General features: G+C 51.6%; 1 protein-coding gene across 5 annotated transcripts; it reads left to right on the top strand.

The window, feature by feature from the left end:
- The first annotated feature begins 333 nt into the window (after positions 1-333).
- On the top strand, positions 334-24,793 carry jmjd1cb (jumonji domain containing 1Cb). 5 transcript variants are annotated; one of them, XM_062474338.1, is made up of 24 exons: positions 334-459; positions 572-696; positions 921-1,064; positions 1,648-1,692; positions 2,463-2,709; positions 3,390-5,188; positions 8,092-8,264; positions 9,312-12,007; positions 13,249-13,450; positions 14,160-14,374; positions 14,896-15,048; positions 15,997-16,086; positions 16,492-16,619; positions 16,898-17,114; positions 17,862-18,082; positions 18,243-18,548; positions 18,670-18,838; positions 19,086-19,176; positions 19,298-19,428; positions 19,625-19,747; positions 21,353-21,492; positions 21,968-22,144; positions 22,497-22,628; positions 23,520-24,793. In XM_062474338.1, the coding sequence occupies exons 1-24, from the start codon at positions 453-455 to the stop codon at positions 23,613-23,615; spliced, it is 7,827 nt and encodes a 2,608-aa protein (XP_062330322.1). In that variant the 5' UTR covers positions 334-452; the 3' UTR covers positions 23,616-24,793. The 5 variants fall into 5 exon arrangements, with proteins under 5 accessions (XP_062330322.1, XP_062330319.1, XP_062330320.1 ...); XM_062474335.1 differs by having other exon boundaries at positions 357-459; positions 16,901-17,114; XM_062474336.1 differs by having other exon boundaries at positions 357-459; positions 1,651-1,692.
- Positions 24,794-25,115: the final 322 nt, after the last annotated feature.

Consider the following 25,115-nt stretch of genomic DNA (forward strand, 5'->3'; position numbering starts at 1 on the left):
GATTCACAGCATACACAGTTAATCACACTCATGCACACAGACAGGAACAGGACTCATTATTCCCTCTACTGAAATGTGTCTCATCGCTGAGCTAGACATACTCATCTGGCCTTTGCTTTATGGATGAAGGCTTTTGAAACTGACACTTTTAATTCACTCACCGGCGATCACACAGTGCTATGAAGGATAATGGGGATGGGGCATTCTGTTGAAAATGGTATTGTGCTTTCTATGCTATCGTGTTGCGCTTTTATTTGGACTGAATGACTTTTATCTCACAGGTGTGTCTATTATTCTGACCTGTGTGTTACACAGGGGTGTGTATTATTCTGACGTGTGTGTGTGTGTTGCAGGATGAGGTGGACAGCCTAAGCCCTGTTCTGAGGGACAACCCACAGCTCCATGAAGAGGTGAAGGCCTGGCTCAAAGACCAGAAGGTTCAGGAGATTTTTATGCAAGGTAGGTGGAACTGCCGGGGGCCCATTTGAAAAGCTCTTCTCTTCCTCTTGGTTGGGTCTCCATATAACTATCTATACTATGTGTGTGTGTGCACCTCTTTCTCTCCCTCCAGGTCCCTATTCGTTAAATGGCTACCGTGTCCGAGTTTACAGACAGGATTCGGCCACTCAGTGGTTCACAGGCATCATCACGCACCACGACCTCTTCAGCAGAAACATGGTAGTGATGAATGACCAGGTAAACCCACCCTGAACCGCTCTCTCTGCCTCCGGCTGTCTCTCTCTCTCGCCCCCGTTCTCTCTGCCTCCGGCTGTCTCTCTCGCCAACATTTTTCTCTCTGTCTCCGAAATGGCTCCCTCTCTCTCCGGCTCTTTCTCTGCCTTCCTCTGTACCTCTTCATCTCTCACCTGTTCTCCATCCCTCCCTCTCATGCTCCTCTGGTTCTGTGTGGTTCCTCTCAGGTACTAGAACCTCAGAACGTGGACCCGGGAATGGTACAGATGACCTTTCTGGACGACGTGGTCCACTCTTTGTTGAAAGGAGAAAACATTGGCATCACCTCCAGACGCAGATCCCGCTCCAGCCAGAACAGTAACTCTGCCCACGTGAGTAAACACACACACACACATATTTGTACCCCTTTCTCGATTAACACACAAACACACACACACACGGTATCTTTGCATCCACAAACCCAGTGAGTGCTCACAGACTGCTGGCCAGTCTCTTGCACATTAAAGCCATTTCAAAACTGTGCTGATTACTGCTTCTGTGTGATGCTGCCCTACGTACACGCATTGCTGTCGATGTATCTAGATGTGCAAGCGTGTGTGTGTGTGTGTGTGTGTGTGTGTGCAGTCTGTCTGCCTGCTGGGAATCCTGCTGTATATACTGTATGTCTCTAGAGCTTTAAAGTAAAGTTCCTATGTGCTTAGTTTGCTTCTAAAGAAACACCTGCCCTGCAGATCGATCAAACAATTGACCAACCAATCTATCGATGAGCCAATCAAATCAGTCAATCAGTCATATCACTGGTCCCTTTATCATTAACGAGATCTCTCCTTGTCCCACCTTGTTTTTTTTATTTATTTTGGTTGTGTGTGTGTGTTTGTTTGGGTGTGTGTGTTTTCCTTTCTTTGTGTTGTGTTTGTTGTTTTGAACACTTATGGGGGGGCTTCTGTTGTCAAGCAGTCGACAGGAGGGAGACCCAGCGGGACCACAGCCAACTCTCAGGTACCTGGCCGCTGGCCCAGCCCTCCCCTGCCCACACTGCTAGCTAGCTGACTGACTGCTTCACTAACTAGTCCTCTGGTATCAAACTAGTGTCAGCTGGGCCAACAATACACTAGCTAACTGGTTGACTAACAACTGGGTACAACTAGTGTAAACTAGGACAACAAACCACTAGCTAGCTAACTAACTGGTTGACTAACTATATAACTGGTTTTAAATATGCTAACTACCAGCTAGCTAGCTATCTGTTTGAAATGGTTGACTGTGCTGCATTGGACACCACCAGCTACATTAATCCAGCAGTATATTAAACATTGTTTTAGAGTCGGTAAAGAGCCTCATTCCTGTCCTTTTCAGCACGGCTATTTAGTAACTCTGTAGCCGCTCGCTGTAGGTCAGCCACTTAGACCCAATCAGATAAGAGGACAGGTGGCTGAGGTGGCCCTGGCTCAGAGAGATGCTTCCCCATTGGACAAGCCATAGGAACTCTCCTTTCCAGCTGACCCGTGGATGTTCTCTGATAATGGATTATGAAAGTGTGGAGGGAGGGATGGTTGCACTCACTGTGTTTACCCATGTATTTTGTTGGGGGTGTGCATCATTTGTGGTGGTGTTGCTGGTGAACTGTGTAATCCCTATGGCAGAACATAGCCCTACTCCTGTTCCTGGTACAGGCACCCAAACTTAACTCCGGTCTCTGTTTTTGTGTGTCTGTGAACCTTTTGTGTATTTGTGTGCATGCACGCTTGCATCGTCACAACAACCATCAGGGTCACTATACCCGTGCGCAAGCCAACAGCCCCAGACCTGTCATGAACTCATCCAGCTCCACCCCCAAGTCCTCCTCAGGGACGGTGGCCTCCCAGCATCAGAGCCAATCACAGCAGGGCCAGCAGCTTTCCCAGAATTCCCCGGGACAGCAGCGCAGCGCCCGCTCGTCCCGCAGGAAGGGCTCTGACAGCAGCGTGCCAGACGACGACAAGACACGAGACGAGCGGCCGGAGAACACCGGGAGAGGTGAGGAGACTTCAGGGTCTAGACAGGATCACACCAGGTTCTAGAAGGTACCAACCAGGACACAGACAGACCCCACTGGGAGTGGTGAGAACACAGTCGATCTCGTCAAAGGAAGATTAATACTTAATTAAGATGAATACAAAACAAGTTGTGGTAAAGAAATGTGAGTATCTGAGTCAACCTAATGAGTAGGCTGTGTTCTGCATTGCAGCAGTCTGCAGCAGTGTGCTTTATGTGTATCAATACTGACTGCCAGAGAGATAGGCTAAGTGCTGCAATGGACTCTGGAAGGAATTGATGTTCCAAGCAGGCATAAATTAGACCGGACCTCATCATCTGTCATGTGGCGTAATGCAGCACTTAGGATCCAATCAGCTGAATGCTTAATTAGAGGGATGACATCATCATTGTGGGACTCCTGTCAGCCTCGCTATGGACTCTGACTCATTTCACCTTACAGCCAATTTGAGGATGACTGGTGCTCTGACACTGGTGGAGGTTTTGTTCACTTATCTACTTTATCCATGTTTTATAGGTGCATTTAACTAATAATAATCATAATCATCCTTTGTTGCTTCGTTTTCCACGTGTCTGTCTTCTCATGAGAATTGCGATTCCAAGGTGAACCTTTTACCACAGAATAGACTTTGATGTCATTGTCTTCCCTCTTGTTTTTCCAGACTTTATCAAGAACAAGAGCAAGCAGCAGGCTGTGAACAAACGCAGGAAAGCGGAGGAAGAGGAGAAGAAGGCGGGCCTTAAGAGACTAAAGACAGATGTGTCTGACCAGTCGGAGAGTAGTGACTCAGAGATCTCCAATAAGAGGACTGTCCACTCTTCTTCCTCCTCTTCCTCCTCCTCCTCCTCCTCCTCCTCAGAACCCAGCTCGGAGAACGAGCTGAAGGGGCGGGGCATCGTCTCCAAGCTCAACGAGGACGAGGAGATAAAGACCCAGGTTTCCAAACTGGGGGAGGAGCCCGCTCTCATTGGTCGCCTGTCTCCGTGGACGGAGTCGGACGAGAAGCCGGCTCTTGTCAAAGCAGAGGTGAAAGAGGAGAGGCCGGAGGAGAGGTCTCCACGGCAACCGGCCCAGGCTGCCATGAAGTCGGAGCCGAGCCCCCAGCAGGGCTGCATCATGGAGACCAAGTGCACTGTGAAAGCCTCGCCCCGCCCCCACACGCCCAAATGCGTGATCGACATCACGGAGGACGCCAACGCCAACGCCCACAGAGAGAACTCAGAGGCCGTGTCGGCCCTGCTGGCCTCCCAGGATGCCGAGCAGTACGTCCCAGAGAGCCCTCGCCACATGGTCCTCAGCCCCAACCTCGTCAGCGAGTGTCGGAGGCCGGAGAGCGGCGAGCAGCCGCACGTCCCCCCGACCCCTCCCCCTCCTCCACGCAGCATGCCGGCCAAGGTGGAGTTCAGCCACCTGGAGGTGATCCGGCCGGTGGCGTCTGTGAGCGAGTCTGCAGACGTGGCCGAGAGGGAGAAGGCCGTCCAGCAGCACTACGCCTCCATGGTCCCCTGCATCAAGAACACTCCCGCGCCCGAGGACGCCAGCAGGAAGACGCACAAGCTCAGCGCCTCCCCCGACCTCCTCCACAAACCTAAACCCCACCCCTCCCCCGACACCATGAAGCCCAAGCCCCACCCCCCCTCTGACATCATCAAGTCCAAGCCACTCAGTGTTCTGGAAGCCTCTAAACCCAAGCCCAACACCTCCCCCGAGGTGTCTAAACATAAAGTCCGTTACCCTCCAGACAACCCGCCCACGCCCATGAGTCGGTCTGCCCCAAAACAGGAGCCCGATTCAGCCCCTCGCTCCAGCTTTAAGCCGGTACCAGCTCGGGGGTCGACGATAACCACGTCCGCTGAGTCCACCACCAAGAGCCCCTTGATTATCGACAAGAACGAACATTTCACCGTGTACCGGGACCCGGCGCTGGTCCGCCCGGACGCCGAGACCGCCTCGAACCACGTGGCGTACCTCCACCCACACCTCCACCCCCTCCACGGCTCCTCCCACGCTACCTGCCTCACCCCCGGCTCCCACCACGCCTCCCACCTCCTGCCCCCTTCCTCCATCTCTGCCCACCAGGTCCATCACAACCACCTCCTCTCCGGCGTGCTCCCAGGCATGCCCCCCGGGGCCTCGCTCTTGGGGGGGCACCCCCGGCTGGACTCCAGCAGCCTCAGCCACCTGGCATTGGCTCACTCCCACTCCCACCCTCATTCCCACTCCCACCACCAGCACCAGCACCAGCAGCAGTACCTCCAGCAGCAGGCCCCCCCATCGTCCTCTCTCCTGGGCCAGTCTCATGGCACTGCTGGGACCGCCTACAACCCGCTGGGGCTGTACCCCATCATCTGGCAATACCCCAATGGTACCCACTCCTACCCCACCGCCCACAGCCTCAACCTGTCCTCCTCCAAGTGGGGGCACCCGGACAACGCTGTCAACTCTGACTCGCTCAGGAGGGTAAGCAGTTAATCAGCCACTAGCTACAACACTGTAGCTCTCTCCCTCTCCCTCTCTCTCTCTCTCTCTCTCTCTCTCTCTATCTCTCTCTCTCTCTCTCTCTCTCTCTCTCTATCTCTCTCTCTCTTTAATGGCTTAACCTTTGTTCTGATTTTATTAGACTGTCAAGCATAGGTATACATATACCCAAAAATATTTTTCTAAAATAGTTAAATACATTTAGTGTGAAACATGCTGAAAGCACTTTAGTAGCATTACCATTCTAGAGACCGCAGTGAAGATAATAGAAGGGACTAATGGGATTTCCCTGTTCCAGTCTGTGTTGTTTGTAGTAGGGCAATTAGAGTGGAAGACAGACAGCATCTGTAGCAAAGCAGCAAATCTTAGATTCATAGGCCAAGCATGTGACTGAGAGTCTGTGTGTGTGTGTGTGTGTGTGTGTGTGTGTGTGTGTGTGTGTGTGTGTGTGTGTGTGTGTGTGTGTGTGTGTGTGTGTGTGTGTGTGTGTGTGTGTGTGTGTGTGTGTGTGTGTGTGTGTGTGTGTGTGTGTGTGTGTGTGAGTGAGAGTGTTAGAGAAAGAGAGCTGGGGGGTATTCGTCGTAGCTCGCTAAGCGGTTTAGCGAGCTAATTTTCAGGCTAAGATAAAAAATGCCCCTCTTTTTGGTTCGTGGAAGCAACTTTCGATAAATCACCATAGTAACATATCAATTAGCACTAACCTGCTCCAGAGCAGGATAACGTAAGTGTAGCTGGATAAGCTTGCCACACCCCCGGAAAATAACATGGCAGCTCCCTTTTTGAGAGACCCAGTTGACCAAGGAGCTATATTTTAGTTCGATTAGCTTTCCATACCAATAGAGTTCTTCGCGATTGCCAAGATCCTTTATTTCACACGGATGAGTTCTTGTTTGAGCGAAATCGATTCAGCCGACAAGGACTCATTTATTTGCAAGACCTTCTCGGGCCGTACATTGCAAATATCACACGCCGCAGCAAGCTTTATGCTTTATTATGAGCTTATGCTGCTGTATGTGAATATGTAACGCTATGTTTTACGAAATGTCTTGTCTTATCTGTTGTGCCTGTGCTTTTTATGTTTCACTGTGGGAGAGTGGGAAACGTCATATCGATTCCTTTTTATGTCTTGACATGTGAAGAAATTGACAATAAAGCTACTTGAAACTTTAACTGTGCTTCCGACTGCATAGCCTTGAGTTTTTTTTGCGTCAGGTAGGCTATACCCTCCTTGAGGGTTTAGGTTGGTTGAGGGGCAGTTCTATGGGCATATGTGAAGCCCTCTGTGACATGCTTGCGTGTAAAAAGGGCTATACAAATACATTTGATTTGATTTATAGGCTACATTTTTATACAGTATATGGCGATGCAGAAAACATTGGCAAAGCCGCAGCATGCGTTGCTGTAAGAAAAGTGTACTTGGCGCTTAACCAGCTGATGAATCAATTCATCATATTCCCTGGCCATGTCCCAGTCAATGAAATCAAAGAGGGATTTACACATAGGCCTACATGCATATACACATATATAGTACATGATATAAGCTCAGTAGCCTACATATATCCTCATAAGTGTCTATGAATTCGTATCAATTAGATACTCTTTGGCCTTGTTTTTATCTAGCCTACTTATTCTGAAAGAGTTGAGATCATTATTTTCGCTAGCAAGATCTCATTCGATTATTAATTTCCATTAAGCCTATACCAGCAGGCACATTTAAAGAAATGTGATCTGATTGATTGGGGTAATGAGGCACTTATACATTTCCCCAAAACTTTCGCATTTAGCTTATTGGCAATTTTTTTGCCAAGCTGCTTGTCTTGCTCTGGCAGCGGTGGCGGTGTTTGACTTAGCCATGATAATATATGCTTATTGTCTTATAGAGACTCATTATAATAGTTTGCTCGGATGGCGAGAATAGCCTATCACCGCTCTCTCTTTCGTATTTTCCGCCATCATACCGTTAGAAAATCACGGTTTTGGTGATCGACCTTTCCTGCCTTTTGAAGTAGGACGTGCACGTGCAATTTCCCTGATAAGTTTAGCCTGATTGAAATTAACCACATGATTTGGATGCGGATCAGCCGTTGACGAACCGATATTTGCTATTCTCACTCATCTCGCTAATGTTAACGGGCTAAAGGGACAGTTGATTAACTTAGCTTCAACCCTTACGACGAACGGGGCCCAGGTCATGAAGGAACAGCCTTGTACTCCCCTCTCTTGGTCCTCGGGGTTCTGGCTGAAATGACCTCATCCTGGTAAACAAACACAGTAACCCTCTGAGGTGTGTGCGTGCGTCTGTGTGTGTGTGTGTGCATGCATGTGTGTATGTGAAAGAGAAAAAGAACCATACCACGTACCATTCCCCCTGGCCTGTCAATCACTGTCCAACTCCACTCATGCATTCCACTTGGCCTGAAGCTATTTCTCTTCTGTCCTTCTCCCTCTCTCTCTGTCTCTTTCTCACTCAGTCTCTCTTTTTGTCTCTCTCTCCCTCTCAGTCTCTCTCTGTCTCTCACTCCCTTTTCTTCTCTCATTCCCCTCTTCCCATAGAGGCCACATTTCTAGTGTGTATATGTGACACCCAGGGTTTGTTTGACTTGGATGAACAAGAGATGGAGAGAGTGGGTTTGTGTGGGAGATTGGGCGGTTCAGATAAAGGGAGAGTTAAAGTTCCAGAAGGGGAGAAGGAACGTGAGAGAAAAGAGAGGCCAGTTTCCATGGTAGACAGAGAAATGAGAGAGTCCTGCAGAGAATGCTGTGCAGTAACACCTCAAGCTGACTGTTTCCTCATCAGCTTTCTTTGTGTGTGTGTGTGCGTGCGTGTGTGTGTGTGCGTGCGTGTGTGTGTGTGTGTGTGTGGGTGTACATGTGTGTACATCCAGAACACCCCCAGTCCCTGGCTGCACCAGCCCACCCCAGTCTCCTCCAGTGACAGCATGGGCCTAATGAGCCATGTACCGGTCCGACCAGCCAGCGCCGACCCGCACAGACCCATCAAGATCAACACCCACGCCAGCCCGCCACTCTCCAAGACCGCCTCGGACCTCCGCAAAGAGTGAGTGTCCCTGTCTAGACCTTGTAACCAGAGTTGAACCAGATTGTCTCTTCCTCGCTCACCAGTGTAGACATCTCATCCATAGAGTGTGCTCATGTGTTCTGTCGTGCCTAAAGGCATATTGCTGAAGATTGCGCACACTTTATTTTTTTTTATTTTTTGGCTTTGACAAACAAAGCATTACATGAAATTCCGAACTGTAACCACATAAACAGGGGGGATGAAACATAGATAATGCGTAGGATTTGATAACTGTAAGTAGGGAGAGGGAGGGTTGAGAGTCTCCAGCCTCGGCTCCAGCCTCTGCCCCCTCCCCAACCTCAGCCCCAACCCCCGAAGGCCTGCCAGTTAAATACCTTGTGACCTGGGGTGGAACAAACTGCATGTGATGGCAGCACCGTCCTCCCATTCAGCTTCTGCTGGGTTTCATAATCAAACTATTCTATCATGGCCTTGTCTGTGTAGCCCTCTTCCCTCCCTCCATCCCTCCATCCCTCCACCTCCCTGTCCTGAACGAGCACAGACCCAGACAGGTCCTGAATATGGTTACCTAACACATGCACGCACGCACACAGAGAAGAGAGAGCAGAACAGAACAGTGTGCTGATCTCCATGTTCCTGCTTTTTCTAACCATGGCCTAGTTCTAGAGTGAGGAACTCCTCGTGCCCTGATTGAGTTGTTTAACACTGTCATTCATTAAACCTCTTATGTAATATTAATTAAGATGCATTTGCATGGAATCCATGAAGCGGCATGATGTGTACAGTGCTCTACCGTAGGCTAATTTCATTTGATGCCTCGGAGTGTGTTTGTTTGTGTGTGGGGTTATGCGACATTACGTTGCAACTTAAGTAAATGAGATCATTGGATTTGCTAGGAAATGAAAGGAGTGTAGCCATTTAAATGAAGCTCATTTGATAAACTGTACATATACTCGACATTAACAAATCTTGTTTATGTTTTGTATAAATCCAATATGTTGAGCGCGTATTCAGCACAATAGCCATTTTTATTGATCTGTGCCTTTACTATCTCTACCCCGTCAGGGATCTGGACAAGAAGCAGTTTGTGGACCCGATCAGAACCATCACGTTGGCCCACCTGAAACAGGAGCAGGATCGCAGGACCCCCACAGGGAAGGACGGCCACCTGCACCGCCTGTACCTGGAGGCCCACGGGAAGCACACTCGCTTGGCCCCGACCGAGCCCGCTGAGCGGGACCTCCGCGACCGGGCCAGTAAATACAAGGAGGAGAACCGCCGCATCCTCCAGGAGAGCATCGAGGTGGCCCCCTACACGGCCAAGATCAGGTCTAATGAGACGGGCTCGGAGAGAGATGGAGCCCCGTCGCCCTATCCACCCAGGATCCCCTCCCTCCCCAACCCCAACCCCACCCACAAGCCCCACACCATCCAGTCTGACAAGGAAGGAGGGGTGGAGATGTACAAGTTCAAGCACGCAGCGGGCCAGGCCCAGTATAGCCTGCCCCAGAGTAACTACTTCACCACCCTGTCCAACAGCGTGGTCAACGAGCCTCCCAGACTGTACCCCTCCAAGGAGCTCAGCTCCTACTACGACAAGGTCATCAACGCCGGGGTTGGCGGAGGAACCCAGTCAGGAGCAAATGCTGGAGTCCTTAACCTCGGGGGCTTCAGCTCCAAGTCCCTGTCCAAGCCCCCTCCCCTGATCAAGCACCAGCCTGAGGGTGGAGAGGGCCTGGCTGGGAAGATCACCGAGCAGCTGTCCCAGCAGGTGGGTCTCCAGCAGCAGCAGCACCACCACCACCACCACCACCTCCTCTCCAACGCCACCTCCATCGCCATCAGCGACAGACGCAGCCCGGCCATCTCGCCCTCCTCATCCTCCTCCAACCAGCTCAGGTGCATGCCGGCACTCCACCGCGCGCCGGTGTTCCACCCGCCCACCCAACACGCCCTCGACCGCAAGGAGGCGGCGTCCGGCGGCTACGGCGGGCGCCTGTCTCCGCCCACTCTGACGCCCATCCAACCGGTGAGCTCTGCGTCAGGGAAGGCGTCGGAGCAGCAGAAGCCGCCCACGCTGCTCCCGGAGCTCAGAGAGGTGAAGGGCGCCAACGCCGCCGTCGACATGACGTCTTCGGCGGAGGTGTGGCGAGGAGGAGACTTGCACGAGAGAGCGGCGGCGATGGCCGCGGCGGCCGCAGGGGGAGGCTGGCACCACGGGGAGAAGAGCGGTGGGAAGACCCCCCAGGCTGCCATGGCGTCCGTGATTGTGCGCCCGTCGACGTGTATACGGTACGACGGGTCACCGGGCTCCACCAAGGCCCCAGTCATGGCGAAGGAGACTCTCTCTGGGAGGGGCTTCTCAGGGAAGGCCCAGACTGACTGTCTGAGACTGCCAGACGGCCGGGATATAGGCCCAGGGCTTGGTTCTGGTGCTGGGAGGGTCATCCTACCCAACACCAACCTGGAGGAGGCCTGTCTACAGTACAAGAAGACCTTCCTCAGGGCAAGTCAGGGAGGCCTGCCTGGACAGCTGCTGCATGCTGGGACTGGACCCAACTCTGTGTGCAATATAAGGACTGACCTGGTCAACCCATTAGTGTCTGCGGCAGCAAGCTACGGGATGCTCAGCAAAAGTGCTGTTGGGATCGCGGAGCTGACCTACCCCATGTCGGCCATGCCCGGCCACAGGAGCGACCGGGCCGACTGCCAGGCCTACAAGAGCAGGGCCATGCACTCAGGCGGGGAGCTGACCGAGAGTGGCTCCTCCAGGACCACCTCTCCCGGAGGCTCCCTCCCTCCCCCCAGCCCCGCCAGCTCCACCCACCCCTCCCCCACGCCCAGCTCCAGCTCCTCCCAGTCCTACTCCACCAGCTTCGTCCACCTGAAGAAGCACAAGGCTGCCTTGGCAGCCGCCCAGTCCCGGGGCGGTCGCCCAACCACCTCTGCTACTAGCGTCGGCGGCAGCACCCCAGAGAGCGACAGTCAGGCGCTGAACCACAAGTCGCACCACCACAGCTCCCCGCCACCTCCGTCTCTGGCGCAGGACTGTTCCACGCCACCGGGGGGCTCCACACCCGGCAAGGCCAGTCCCCTACCGCCTCTCTCTAACGGCCAGCCAATGGGGCAGATGAGCCAGCCCAACTACCACAAGCTGAAGAAGGCCTGGCTGACCAGGCACTCGGAGGAGGACAGGAACACCAACCCTGGGCGGCCTGAGAAGGCCTCCAGCAGTACCAGCAGCTGCAGTACTAGCAGCTGCAGTACCAGCAGCTGCAGTACCAGCAGCAGTGTCATCAGCAGCAGTACCTGTACCAGCAGCAGCAGTATCACCAGCAGCAGCGCTACGTCTGCCACCGCTGTGTCTGAGATCATCAAACCCTGCTCGGTCAACCTCATCGCCTCCACGTCCAGCGACGTGGACATGGGCAAGGAGAGTAAGGCAGCGAGCGGAGGAGGAGGAGGAGGAGGGGCGCAGGAGGACAAGATGGCCGTCAGCAGCGGCGGAGAGGAGCGGAAGGCGAGGCGGGCCAGCAAGCGCACGTACGAGTCAGGCTCGGACAGCGGCGGGGACGACTCGGACGGCAGCGACGGCAAGATGGAGCAGCGCGCCAAGCGGCAGCCCAAGCCCACCTACAAGAAGAAGCAGAACGACCTGCAGAAGAGGAAAGGTGACAACGAGAAGGACGAGGACGAGCTGAAGCCCAACGGCATCTTCAGGAGCGCCAGGGAGAAGACCAAGCTCAAACTGGCCAGCAGCAGTAAGTCCTGTTACCATGCCAACATAAGATGCTCACACTGGGATTCTACTGTTGATGACATCATTCCATTTCAGAGTAGGACCGGATAGGATTCTGACAGTCAGAATGTTCAGTTCTATGAGAAACTGTGATAATCCCTGCACTGGCATTACGGTCTCTATTCAAACCATACAGTGAAACACTACATAGCACCTGGCTTTAGTTTCATACATGTCCCTTCATGTCCATACAAACTCCTGGCTCACCAAAACTGATCTGGCCCACCCTGTCCTGATTATGAGATATATATTTGATGTTTACATTTCTTTAACACCCGCTATATGAGATGTTCTAATGTTCTGGTTATTGGTTCCCTAAAGAGGACAGTGTATGTTCTGGCTGGGGGGGCGTGGGGGGAGGGGGATGGGGGGGGGGGGGCAGAGTTACTGTCGGCCCTGCACATCTGGCCTGCAGCTGTGCTCCTCAGAGTTGAAAGCAGCGCCAGGAATGTTCACATTTATGTGAAATACATCTTTGCCAGGACACGTTAAGTGCTCCCTTAACTGGAAGTCTCCAAAACGCTTTTAGCAGCTCGTCTGGGTTACTGGAGTGAGGGGCGGTAGGGACAGAGGCTCTCTCTGTAACTGAATCTATGTTCTAATGCTTGAGGTCATTGGGAATTGTCAATTCTTTAGCTGGAGTCATAACACGGAATAAGGAGGCGAGCGCTTAGCTGTGGTTTAGGGCGCACATTTAGCGTCCCAAACCATTACACACAGACAGAGCTATCTCACTGAACCAAGCCCACCAAGCCTGTAGCATCTGTCTGTGATTTTGCTGGCTATCTGATTTCAAACGTGACATAGCCATCCTCAGGACATGCAATACTCTCTCAAGGAACAGGAGTGCTAGGTCAGACAGCAGGATGGGTATTGCCTTTCTTCAGGCTGATTGTTGAGTGACTGCCACAAAGATAGTTCCAGTCCTCCAGAGAGACTAACTATACATCACAAGTGGGATCTATCCATGTCAAATATAGACAAAGAGAATGAAAAAGGATCCTGTCTGAGTTGAAAATAGCCCAGTGGGTTTGATGGGGTATGATTTCACACTGAGCTCGACTGAAGCTGACCTCTGCTGAACTGTACAGAGAGCCCTCCAAATAATGGTTCACAAGTCAACAGAAACCTACGCATCCTGTTTATAAATACATCCTCTCTCTCGCCGTCTCCCTCTCTCTCTCTCACCCCCGTTCTCTCCAGATGGTATCCCCCGGTCAGTTCTGAAGGACTGGCGGAAGGTGAAGAAGCTGAAGCAGACGGGGGAGTCCTTCCTGCAGGACGATTCGTGCTCGGAGATCGGACCCAATCTGCAGAAGTGCCGAGAGTGTCGGGTCATCCGCAGCAAGAAGGGGGAGGAGCCAGCCCACTCCCCAGTCTTCTGTCGCTTTTACTACTTCCGCCGGTGAGCGATGACATCAGAGGCCCCCAACGATTATCTTCTGAGGAGAAGCCCATGTTCCCACCCAGATGATCATGTTTAGACCTCAATGGAAGAAGCAAGGAGTGACAACCAGAGTCCCCAGACTGAGTCGTAAAAACATTTTCTCACACAGTGCTTTGCATTTATGTAAACAGAGACAGATCCTTCCTGCCCTCATCTTGTTTGGTGGGTTGTTTGTTTATTTTTCTGCAAGGCCCATGGATCTGTTCAGATGAATAAGGGAAAAAGCCTCTTCATTCTTCATTTCCTCTCTTCTCGGCGCCAGCCACTGTGGTAGCTAGCTAGTTTTAATCCTGTAATAGAAGTCTGGGATGGAGTAAATCTGCCAAAGAGGATTTTATGGCGCTTAATCTCACACAATGTCAGCCCCCCCTGCCTTGAGCTGTGTCAGTAGCTGGGAGCCTGTAGCTGGGCTGTACAGTACAGACGTGAGCCATCACAGGAGATTACAGACCCGAGGGAGAGAGTTTAGCTATCACTGACATTACCTGGCCTGACCTGGCTGGCTGGCAGGTCAGTTATAACTGGTTTGTTATTTTGTTGGCTGTCTTGCTGCAGTATCTACCGAGTCCATCTGTATATATTATCTAAGGGAGAGATATCTCTCTATTTGTCCAACTGTGTCTATGCTTCATATTGATATACTGTGCGCGCTCTGCCCTCCCTCCAGCCTGTCGTACAGTAAGAACGGGGTGATCCGCATGGACGGCTTCTCCTCGCCCGAGCAGTACGACGAGGAGGCCCTGAGCCTGTGGGCGTCGGAGGACTACGAGGAGAGCGAGCTGGACCTGGACACGGCCAAGTACATCCTCAGCTTCATCGGAGACAAGTTCTGTCAGATGGTCACCACGGAGAACACCGCCGCCACCTGGATCAAGAAAGACGGTGTGTGGTCACGTGACGGGGCCTCCGTCTGTCTGTCTGTCTGTCTGTCTGTCTCCCTCTCCAACGCAGCAAGCCTGAACACGTAGATACTTACCTTACAGCTACAATTATAGCAGTTTGAAATGGTCTAGAATGATCAGTATTTTTATCCTCTGTGTTGTGGACCTAAACTAGCCTGACTACGCCAACAATATTCGAGTTAGTAGTACTTATACAAGTCAGTAATCAATGTAAGACAGTGACTAGATGACCAGTGCTCTGCCCTAATGGTATAAACCAGACAGAAGCTTGTTTTGATGGTATGGATCAGTCAGTCTGTAAGCATGAGTGTCCTGAGATGAGCACAGTCCCTCTCACCACGAGAGAGAGGCACATGGAAAGAGAGAGTAGAGAGAGAGAGAGGAGAGAGGACAAAACTACTCTGTCTAGAACCCCCCCCCCCCCCACACACACACACACTTCTGCATGGCTCCTTTCTGTGAATGCTGGTCTCATCCCGTCCTGTTTGTTCTGTCCTACAGCCAAGATGGCGTGGAAGAGGGCGGTGCGAGGCGTGAGGGAGATGTGTGATGCATGCGAGGCCACGCTGTTCAACATCCACTGGGTCTGCCAGAAGTGTGGCTTCGTGGTTTGTTTGGACTGCTACAAGGCAAAGGAAAGAAAGAGTTCTAAAGGTTAGCCACCCCACTACAGGGGTCTGGGATTTCACACTATTCCTAGCTCTGACGCACGAATACTGGACATCCTCTCTTTCTTCCTCTCTTCTTTTTTTTCCCTGTCTTTTTGTTGATCTTTTGTTCTTTTCGGTTTCAATGTGTCTTTCTCTTTCCTTTCCAACCCCTTCTTTCATTGCTCTTACAGCTTTCTCTCTCTCTGTCTCTCTCTCTGAATTCCTCGCAGCTTCTCGTTGGTGTGGTTGTGTTCCAAGGCAGTGGTTGTGGTGGTGGTTGTGTGTGCATTGCAGTGTGTCAGCGTGTGTGTAGTGGCGCTGGCCACCTTGCCCAGGGCAGGTGGGTAAGCCTCTTAGGAGCCCTCTCCCTGCCTGCTCTGTTTGTGTGTAACAGGTGGCGTGCTGTGGCATCGCCATGCAGATGAGATGGACTGGTATACCTGGCACACACGCCCGGCCATTCAGTACTGCTGGGAGCTCAGTCTATCTGCCTCTGCCATCTGCTGCAGGGCCACAGAGAGGGGGAGAGGGACTGTCTGTCTGTGTGTGTGTGTGTGTGTGTGTGCTTGATTGTGTATCTGTGTGTATATACATGCTCTTTCTCTCCCTCTCTCCTTCTGTCTGTCTCTCTCTCTATCTGTTAGAGTAGCACACCCCCTATGGTTCCTGCAGCACTGGTGTGTTGTGTTCGAAGCCTGAGAAGGCAGCTCCTGTCAGAGCCGCTGTTGTTATTGTTGATGCCTCCACACACCCAGTTCTAAACAAAGCAGCACCACCAGTGGTGGTCTGGGAGTTTGAGTTGCCTGCTGTCTCATCATTGTTAAATTTAGCTTAAAGCGAGAGAGGGTGTGTGTGTGGGGGGGGGGGGGGGGTGAGCGTGTGTGTATGTGTGTTTTTGGGCATGACCTGTCGAAAGGCCTTTTAATAATGTCTCCTCTGCCTTCTTTTCCAGACAAAGAGCTGTATGCCTGGCTGAAGTGTGTCAAGGGACAGCCTCATGATCACAAGCACTTGATGCCAACCCAGATTATACCAGGAACTGGTACGAGCCCTTCCCTTAACTCTGGAGCTGGCAGCAGGCCAGCTGCTGCAGCCCTCAGTGTTCTGCTGGATACAAACCAAGAGGAGAGAAAGGGAGAAGCGGGAGGGAGAAGCGGGAGGGAGGGAGGGAGGGAGGGAGGGAGGGACAACAGGGCTCTGTGCCCCTAGGTCTCAGCCAGCCAAACACCTCAGGGTAAATCTTGATCACGTCTCTATTGATCACACTGTAGGAAGGGGATCCTGTTCCTCTCTCACACACATACACACACACACACACACACACACACACACACATACATACATACATACATACATACATACATACACACACATAAAAAATAGCCAGTGAAAGCTGTAAGATTAGGACTGTGTTGTGTAATGTTTTGGTTTTGTGTGTGCGTTGCAGTGTTGACAGACCTGGTGAACGCCATGCACTCTCTCAGGGAGAAATACAGCATCAAGTCCCACTGCGCCTGTGGTACCAAGCAGAACGCCATGCTCAGCAAGCTGCCCTCCACTAACGGAGTCTCTCAGGTGAGACGGAGGGAGGGGAGCTTTGGAGAGAAAGGGATGGAAAGAGAGGGAAAATTCGAGAAATAAAGATTTAAAATAAAGAATCAAAACAGTTATGTCTACTTATTCAAATTCCATATGGACTGCATGCATACTCAGACCCAGACTGACATTCTGTCTAAATGTACTCAGTTCATGAACCCTAAAGAGCATAATATATGTCCCCAGACATTGATAGCTATTTGACCTATGACCCTAGCTCTGACCCCTACTGACACCTCACTGACCTCTGGCCCCAGCAGGTGCTGCAGAACGTTCTGAACCACAGCAACAAGATCTCATTAATCAAGGCTGAGGCACCTCAGCAGAACTCGCCCCAGAAGGTGGAGACCAACGGGGGCAGCAGCCCGGTCAGTGACGCCAGCTCGGACTGCAAGCTGACCCCCCCAGAGTCCCAGAGCCCTCTGCACTTCCTGGCTGACCTGGCCGAGCAGAAGTCCAGAGAAGAGAAGAAAGGTATGTGTGTGAGGAAAAAAAGAAAGAGAGAAAGAGAGAGAGAGAAAGGAAGAAAATGTTTGTGGCAACGAGGTAGTGGGTCAGTGGCTAGAAGAGGGGTGTGTGTGAGCCAGGGAGCAGAGCAGAGCCACGCCACAAAATAACAAAACACTTTGGGCAATGTGATTATTCCTGCCAACTTTGGAGTGCAGGCGAGTGTGTGTGCGTGTGCCCGCCGCGAATATGTTCCTGTGTTTGTGTCTCTGTACACAGTTAGCGTGTTGGCGCACGTGTCGTGAGAGGGTGTGTGTTCACCTGTCATGGAGCCAGCATTCCACTACCCCTCCCTGTTAGCAGGGTCTTGTTACTGCAGCTCACATTCACAGGCTCCAGACCACATGATTCCACAGCCTGGCCTGCTACACCCTCCCTGTACACACTGGAATAATCCCTAGAACACAGCCTGGAGCAATGTTCAATGCAATACAGTCCTAGTCCAGAAGCATTTATCTCTCTGCAATCTTTGTTTTCATTGTATCTCTGAAAACAATTGAATCCATGTCTGTTTTTCACATCATGGTTTGTAATGTTTCGGTTGATGGGATACATATGTTCTGTATTCCTCTCTTCGCTCGTGTCTGTTTTCACCTCATAAAATAGCCGAGTTTTGAAGCAGAGATTCCAGGTCTACCATGAGGTCATCTACAGTATAGAAAATAAAGAGGAGGAGTAAACGTGTTGCCTCTTTGGTGTGTTCCCTTTCTCCAGAAAACAAGAAGTCTCCCTCCCTGGGGAAGCAGCTGAAGGAGGAGCGGGATGGAGAGGCTCTGGAGGTCCTGCAGCACTGCAAGGCTCCGCCCCTGGTGGCCAACAGCAGCGAGCAGGGCTCCACCCTGAGGGACCTGCTCACCACCACCGCCGGCAAGCTGCGCCTGGGCTCCACCGACGCCGGCATCGCCTTCGCCCCCGTCTACTCCACCGCCTCACAGGTGACGCTACACCCCTGTCTGCCTGTCTGTCTGTCTGTCTGTCTGCCTGGCTTGTCTGTATGTCTGTCTGTCTTAGACATACACGCAGACACACACGCCATCGTCGCTGGCCATCTCTGTTCTGACATCATCTTCCCCCCCCCCATCTCTCCCCCCACAGACGGTGAAAGGGGGGCGGAGCATGCCCAACATCCTGGATGACATCATAGCGTCGGTGGTGGAGAACAAGATCCCGGCCGGTCGCGGCGCCAAACTGAGCATCAAGCTTGAGAGCGCCCCAGCTGTGGAGGAGGCCAAGGTCGACAGGAAGAAGCCGCCTGCGGTGACCATGGCAACAGAGGAACCGGCCAATCAGCACCCAAACATTCCCCACTGCTGGCTGTACGAGCGGCGCATGCTCTGGCTCAAAGACCACCGGAACGGAGGCAACTGGCGGCTGTTTAGAGAGTGCTGGCGACAGGGGCAGGTCAGTCTCTCTACCACTGCTTTCTGTCTGATTGGCTCTAACGATCCTTCTGTGTGTCAGTAACTGCACTCGGCACCGAACCACCGTAAAAGATGTGTCTCTGCGTGCTGTCCTCCCCCAGCCGGTCCTGGTGTCTGGGGTCCACAGACGTCTGAACGCCAGCCTCTGGAAGGCCGAGTCCTTCAACCAGGAGTTTGCCGACCACCAGGGAGACCTGCTCAACTGCAAGGACGGCGTGGTCACCAACTCTGGCATCAAGGAGTTCTGGGACGGCTTCGAGGATCTGACCAGTGAGTCTTATACCAGCCTGGCCACAGTGAGAATGTCCCTGTACTGACCAGAGGACAGGAGGCTGGACCTGTCTATCAACGTGTATGAATGATTGTGTAGTGCTGAATGTGTACGGGCCTTAATGTGTAACTGCGTGGCACTGCATGGATATGGCTCTGTTATGAGAGAGGTTCCGTATGATTGAGAATCTGCTGCTCTGTGTCATTCTGGGTGAGTGGAGCTAACCTGGACCTGTTCTGTGTTCAGAGCGCCCCAAGTCCAAGGATGGAGACAGCATGGTGTATCGTCTGAAGGACTGGCCTTCTGGAGAGGAGTTCATGGCCCTCATGCCCTCCAGGTATGGTCAGCCCACCTCATCTGCAGCACGCCCAGGACTCAGGTCAATCTCCCATACATGTGCTGAAGTAGAGAGAGACGAAACCCTTTGTTCTTGTGTGTGTGTGTGTGTGTGTGTACAGGTATGACGACCTCATGAAGAACCTGCCCCTGCCGGAGTACTCGGACCCTGAGGGCCACCTCAACCTGGCCTCTCACCTGCCCAGCTTCTTCGTCAGGCCCGACCTGGGGCCCCGTCTCTGCTGCGCCTACGGTTAGCTCCCACACCTTCCACCTGGTCACTGTCACTCAGGTCATCCATTCAGTCATGAGCTTGTTGTCCATTACCATCCTTTAATTTACTATTCATTTACATACACTACCTTACTCCTTCACTCACCAGCTCCTCCATTCTGACCAGTGTCCTCTATCCCCCTCCCCTCCCCCATCTCCCCTCTCTCCCTCTCCAGGTGTGGCAGCCTCGCAGGAGCAGGACTTTGGCACTGCCAACCTCCACATGGAGGTCTCCGACATCGTCTCCGTCCTCGTCTACGTGGGCATCGCCAAGGGCAACGGGGTCCTCTCTAAGACTGGTAAGGCTAACTCACTGCTTTGACTCGGAGAGTGACCGACCCGTTTAAACCTTCGCCTGACTCGAGCATATCTGAAGCTTTCTTCCCATCTGAATTTCGACCACATCCTGACTCAGACCGACTCTCGCTAGCTAGGTAGCCAGTTGGCTGAGAGCAGTCAGTAACTGTTGTGGGTTTGACACTAAAACTCTTCCCAGAAGTAGGTCAGTGTCCCATTTCTTCACAGGAAACAGTTAGTCAGTCGTTTAAACACAAGGGCCAATCTGCTTCTTGCTATCCGAGTTTCCTTCCTTCTTTTCTTGCCTGTCGCTTTTCTTCTCCTCTGCTCTCTCGCTCTTATCATCTTCCTCCCTTGACTCGTTTCACCCATTTTGCCATCCTTTCATGCCCCCCTCCCTTCCCCCATCCTCTCCTTTATCTCTGCGCTCTGCTCCTCTCCTCCTCCTCTCTCCTCTCCTCTGAGCTCCATAGCAGGGCTAAAAAAACAGTCAGCAATCAGACTCTGAAAAGTTCTCCCAGCAGTGGAATGTTGACGAGGGGCTGACTAGAACCATGTGTAGCTTGGAGCGGGTTAAGCTCTACTCATTCTCTCTGTCTCTTTCTCTCTATTGGTCTCCAAATCATTTCAGATAGCTGCAGTGTTCAGTACCTAGTTAACCTCAGATAGCTGCAGTGTTCAGTACCTAGTTAACCTCAGATAGCTGCAGTGTTCAGTACCTAGTTAACCTCAGATTGCTGCAGTGTTCAGTACGTAGTTAACCTCAGATCGCTGCAGTGTTCAGTACCTAGTTAACCTCAGATAGCTGCAGTGTTCAGCACCTAGTTAACATTACATTTACATTTAGTCATTTAGCAGACGCTCTTATCCAGAGCGACTTACAGTAAGTACAGGGACATTCCCCCGAGGCAAGTAGGGTGAAGTGCCTTGCCCAAGGACACAACGTCATTTTTGCACGGCCGGGAATCGATCTGGCAACCTTCTGATTACTAGCCCGATTCCCTAACCGCTCAGCCATCTGACTCCCTTGACATTATTAGTACTTAGTTTGATGCCAGTCGGTGAGCCAGGGACCATGTTAAGCAGGAGAAGTGGGCCAGAGGTCACTCCCATCATGTTCCTCTGCTGCTGGACTGAGACAGGGAGCACCACTGCCTTCTGCTGTCCACGTGCACACACACACACACAGTGTGTACACACAGGGAGGAGCGGAGGGAGAGAGGCAGTGGCGTCGATGCAATCTCCTCTCTTTTCTCTCCTGCAACCCCCACCCTTGCTTCTCCAGCCAGCTAGCCAGCCAGAAGCTTTTGTGAAGGCAGCAGACAATTACTGTTGCTGTACCATCATCACTATTAATATTTAAACACTTCTTTCCAAAGACTCGTGCTGATGACACTGTCACCACTATAGTTTTGTAATCACTTCAGCTGACTGTAAAAAGTTTTGTGTTTGTGTGCATATTCTACAGTCTTTACCTAACCTCCTGCCTGTGTTGTGTTGTGTGTGTGTGTGTGTGTGTGTGTGTGTTGTGTTGTGTTGTGTTGTGTTGTGTGTGTGTGTGTGTGTGTGTGTGTGTGTGTGTGTTGTGTGTGTTGTGTGTGCTGCAGGAGTGTTGAAGAGGCTGGAGGAGGAGGACTTGGATGACAATGTGAAGAGGAGATTAAAGGACTCGAGCGAGGCTCCCGGAGCGCTGTGGCACATCTACAGCAACAAAGATGTGGACAAAATTAAAGAGTTTCTACACAAGGTTCGTTTTCCTGTTCCTACATCTTTCTAGTGATCTCCTTTCCCTCTCCTCCTCCCTCAGCCCCTCCCTCTGGCCCTGGATGTTCTTATAAAAACACTGTGTTCCTGTTCCTGGCTTTCAGAGACGGAAACTCTTAATGAGTCTCTGCCCCATGATCTGTGTGTGTTTGTGTGTGTCTGTGTGTGTCTACCTAATGTTCTGATTCTGTACTGACCCTTTTCTCCGACCAGGCCTAGATGAGTGGATGACTCATGGGTGGACTGGTTCAGGGTTACATCCTGAGATACAATGGAAAAAAGACAGTGCAGGCCTGCTCTCCACACAAATTCTGTTATGTTAATGGTCTCTTTGTCTATCTCTCTCACTCGCTCTCCTCATACTCCTTTCCCTCTCTCTTCCCCTTGCTTTGTCTTTCCCTCCCACTCCCTTGCTCTCTCTCTCGCTCCCTGCCTCGCTCTCTCTGTCTCTCTCTCAGGTGTCTAAGGAGCAGGGGGTGGAGGTGCCGGCTGACCATGATCCAATCAGGGAGCCCGGCTGGTACCTGAGCAGGAAGCTGCGGCAGCGTCTGCTGGAGGAGCATGGGGTCCAGGGCTGGACTGTGGTGCAGTTCCTAGGAGACTCTGTCCTCATCCCCGCTGGCGCCATGCACCAGGTACACACACACACAAGAAGATAAGACAGTAGCATGGTTCTGCTGTTCTTGACCAGTTGACCTGTATGCTTGACCTGTTGACCTTGATGCTTGGCTTCAGTGATAACACGTTCTCACCCTCTCGTTCTCATTCTCTCCCCCCCCTGCTCCCCCCCCCCCTGCCTCCCTGCCTCCCCCCCCCCACTCCCTCCCTTGGTCTGCCCTCCCTCCCCCCCTGCCCTCCCCCCCTGCCCTCCCTCCCCCCCTGCCTCCCCCCCCCACTCCCTTGGTCTGCCCTCCCTCCCTCCCCCCTGCCCTCCCTCCCCCCCTGCCCTCCCTCCCCCCCTGCCCTCCCCCCCTGTCCTGCCTCCAGATCCAGAACCTCCACAGTTGTGTCCAGGTGATTAATGACTTTGTGTCTCCGGAGCACGTGGCCCAGTCCTTCCATCTCACCCAGGAGCTCAGGGCCTGCAAGGAGGACGTCAACTACGAAGACAAACTACAGGTGTGTGTTCCTGCCTGTCTGTCTGTCTGTGTTTGTGTGTGTGTGTGTGTGTTTGTGTGTGTGTGTGTGTGTGTGTGCCCGACACTTGGTGTTTCAGAGACACTGAGTTATGTTCTCTGTTCTCCCCCTGTTATCTCCCTCCTATACTCCACTTAGCCCATTTCTTATGTCTTTTCAGTCATTTGAACAGAACATCCGCTCTTTCATTTCCAGTGATGTTCCCATAACCCTAATGTACCTGTAGACTATTCCTCTCGTCCGGTGTGGGATGATTATGAGGCTGTCTATTTCCATCAATGGGACACGATGTTGAGTCAGGGGGGTGTGATGATAGTGTTGGAGATGTGGAGCTGCCACTGCACTGTGTCTCTCATCAGCTGAAACCTTCTACCCAGCCTCATTACTGAGGTGTATATAGGCTGGTTAGTCACACAGACCACCCCCCCCCTCACCTCTTTCACACACGTCCCCCTCTTTCCTGTCAGTTATGTGCCAATCTTGTGTGTGAGTGCATAAAATGACAGTGATTGCAGAAGTAGCTCTTAACACTGTCAGCGAGGATTACAGCTTTAAGAAGACACCTAATATCTCTCTCACTCTGATGTCTCTTTCCTTCTCTGTCTAATGTCTCTCTCTCTCTCTCTCTCTCTCTCTCTCTCTCTCTCTCTCTTTCTCTCTCTGTCTCCTCCTTCTCTCTCTCTCTCTCTCTCTCTCTCTCTCTCTCTCTCTCTCTCTCTCTCTCTCTGTCTCCTTCTCTCTCTCTCTCTCTCTCTCTCTCTCTCTCTCTCTCTCTCTCTCTCTCTCTCTCTCTCTCTCTCTCTCTCTCTCTCTCTCTCTGTCTGTCTCTGGGTCTGCCATGTGTACTGATGTCTCCCTGCTCTGGTCTGGCAGGTGAAGAACATCTTGTTCCACTGTGTGAAGGACGCGGTGGGCGCCCTGAGGAGGTGCTCTGCCGAGGACGACGAGGAGGAGGAAGAGCACTCGTGACCCTTCCTCTTCCCGTTCCACCCAGCGGCAGAAGCGCCACTGCGGCTCACGCCTCAGGCCCGGCGCCCCTGCTCACGTGACCTGGGACCCTACAGTGACCTTTCACCTCTCTGTATGCACAGACACTAAGAAGCCCCTCATACCCTCAACCTCCAGTGCCAAGCAGACTAAATCGACAACATCAAGGGTATTTATGTTATTGACCATAGCAGTATGGCCCTGCCCTGGCTCTGGCCAGGCCCCGTCGGGCCCACAGCACGGCCATCAGGATGTACCTGGGATTCATTTGAAAAAGAAACTGAAAAAGAGAAGTGTGAAGATATAGATGAATCTGCAGCAGACCGAATGCACTGCTGGTCCTCCTATCAAAGTATTTGTTTGTTACAGTTTGTTATTTGGTTATGTTCGGTTTGTTGTCCCATTGTTTGTCGGTTCATTCGTTCGTTGTTTTTCTTTTCTTTTAATGCTGTATATTGTTTCTGTGATGTATTTATTTTATAGGAGTTTCATGCAATGTTCATGTTCTTCTAGATCAAAACCATGTCAATGTGTGTACAGATTTCTGTTTCTGTTGCTATATCACTTGTGATAAACCGCTCACTTCATTGAGACAGATACTGTGACTGAGGACTAACACACACACACACACACACACATACACACACACACACACATACATTCTCTCCCACACACTCACAGACACATACACCAGCTATTGCCTGTACTTTGGGAATTGTTGCTGAATTGCAGTCCTCATGCCATATATTTTGAAAATCAACTGCCAAACTATTGTATACAGTGTAAAGTTGTATTATGTAAAGAAAGGATAAATGGATAACACACTTCAGCAATTTTATTAAGAAGTATTCACTGTAAAATTCAGACATTTACAAGAAAGTTGTAATTTATTTAAGAAAATTGTCTCGATTTATTTCTCCTTTTTTGTTAAAGATTTACTATTGTGAACTTTTGAAAGTTAAATGGAAAAAGGATGAAAAACTTACTATACTGTGTAAATATATACATATATACATTCACTGATGTATTTTTTTAAAACATGGCTTGCTTCAATTTCAAATTTTAAAGTGCAAGTGTTACATGCTTTGTACATTGAAGTTCAAAAGGGTTTTACATTTTCCATTAAAATGGATTTATCAAAGTGTGTCTGTGTCATTTTAATAGAGTGGTTGCCTGGAGTGATTCCACTAGAATTGATTGTGAGCAGCTCCTATAAGTGCAGCACAGCAAGGACTGGCAGAAGAATCAGCCTGTCAGTCTGCAGGCTGTTCAGACGGTCTCTGTCAGAAAGCTAGTTAGTCAGTCAATCAGCACGCCAGTCAGGAAGCCAGCCAGTCCGGGAGCCAGCCAGTCATGGAGCCAGCCAGTCAGGGAGCCAGCCAGTCAGGGAGCCAGCCAGTCCGAGAGCCAGCCAGTCAAGGAGCCAGTCAGGGAGCCAGCCAGTCAGGGAGCCAGCCAGTCAGGGAGCCAGCCAGTCAGAGA

This window comes from Osmerus eperlanus, chromosome 12 (genome assembly GCF_963692335.1).
Source record: "Osmerus eperlanus chromosome 12, fOsmEpe2.1, whole genome shotgun sequence".
NCBI lineage: Eukaryota > Metazoa > Chordata > Actinopteri > Osmeriformes > Osmeridae > Osmerus > Osmerus eperlanus.

What these genes read in the sequence shown, in the direction of transcription:
- jmjd1cb (XM_062474338.1), top strand. An exon ending in AGTGCTGGCGACAGGGGCAG is followed by an intron (nt 18,549 to 18,669) that starts GTCAGTCTCTCT and finishes GTCCTCCCCCAG; the next exon opens with CCGGTCCTGGTGTCTGGGGT. An exon ending in CGGGGTCCTCTCTAAGACTG is followed by an intron (nt 19,748 to 21,352) that starts GTAAGGCTAACT and finishes TGTGTGCTGCAG; the next exon opens with GAGTGTTGAAGAGGCTGGAG.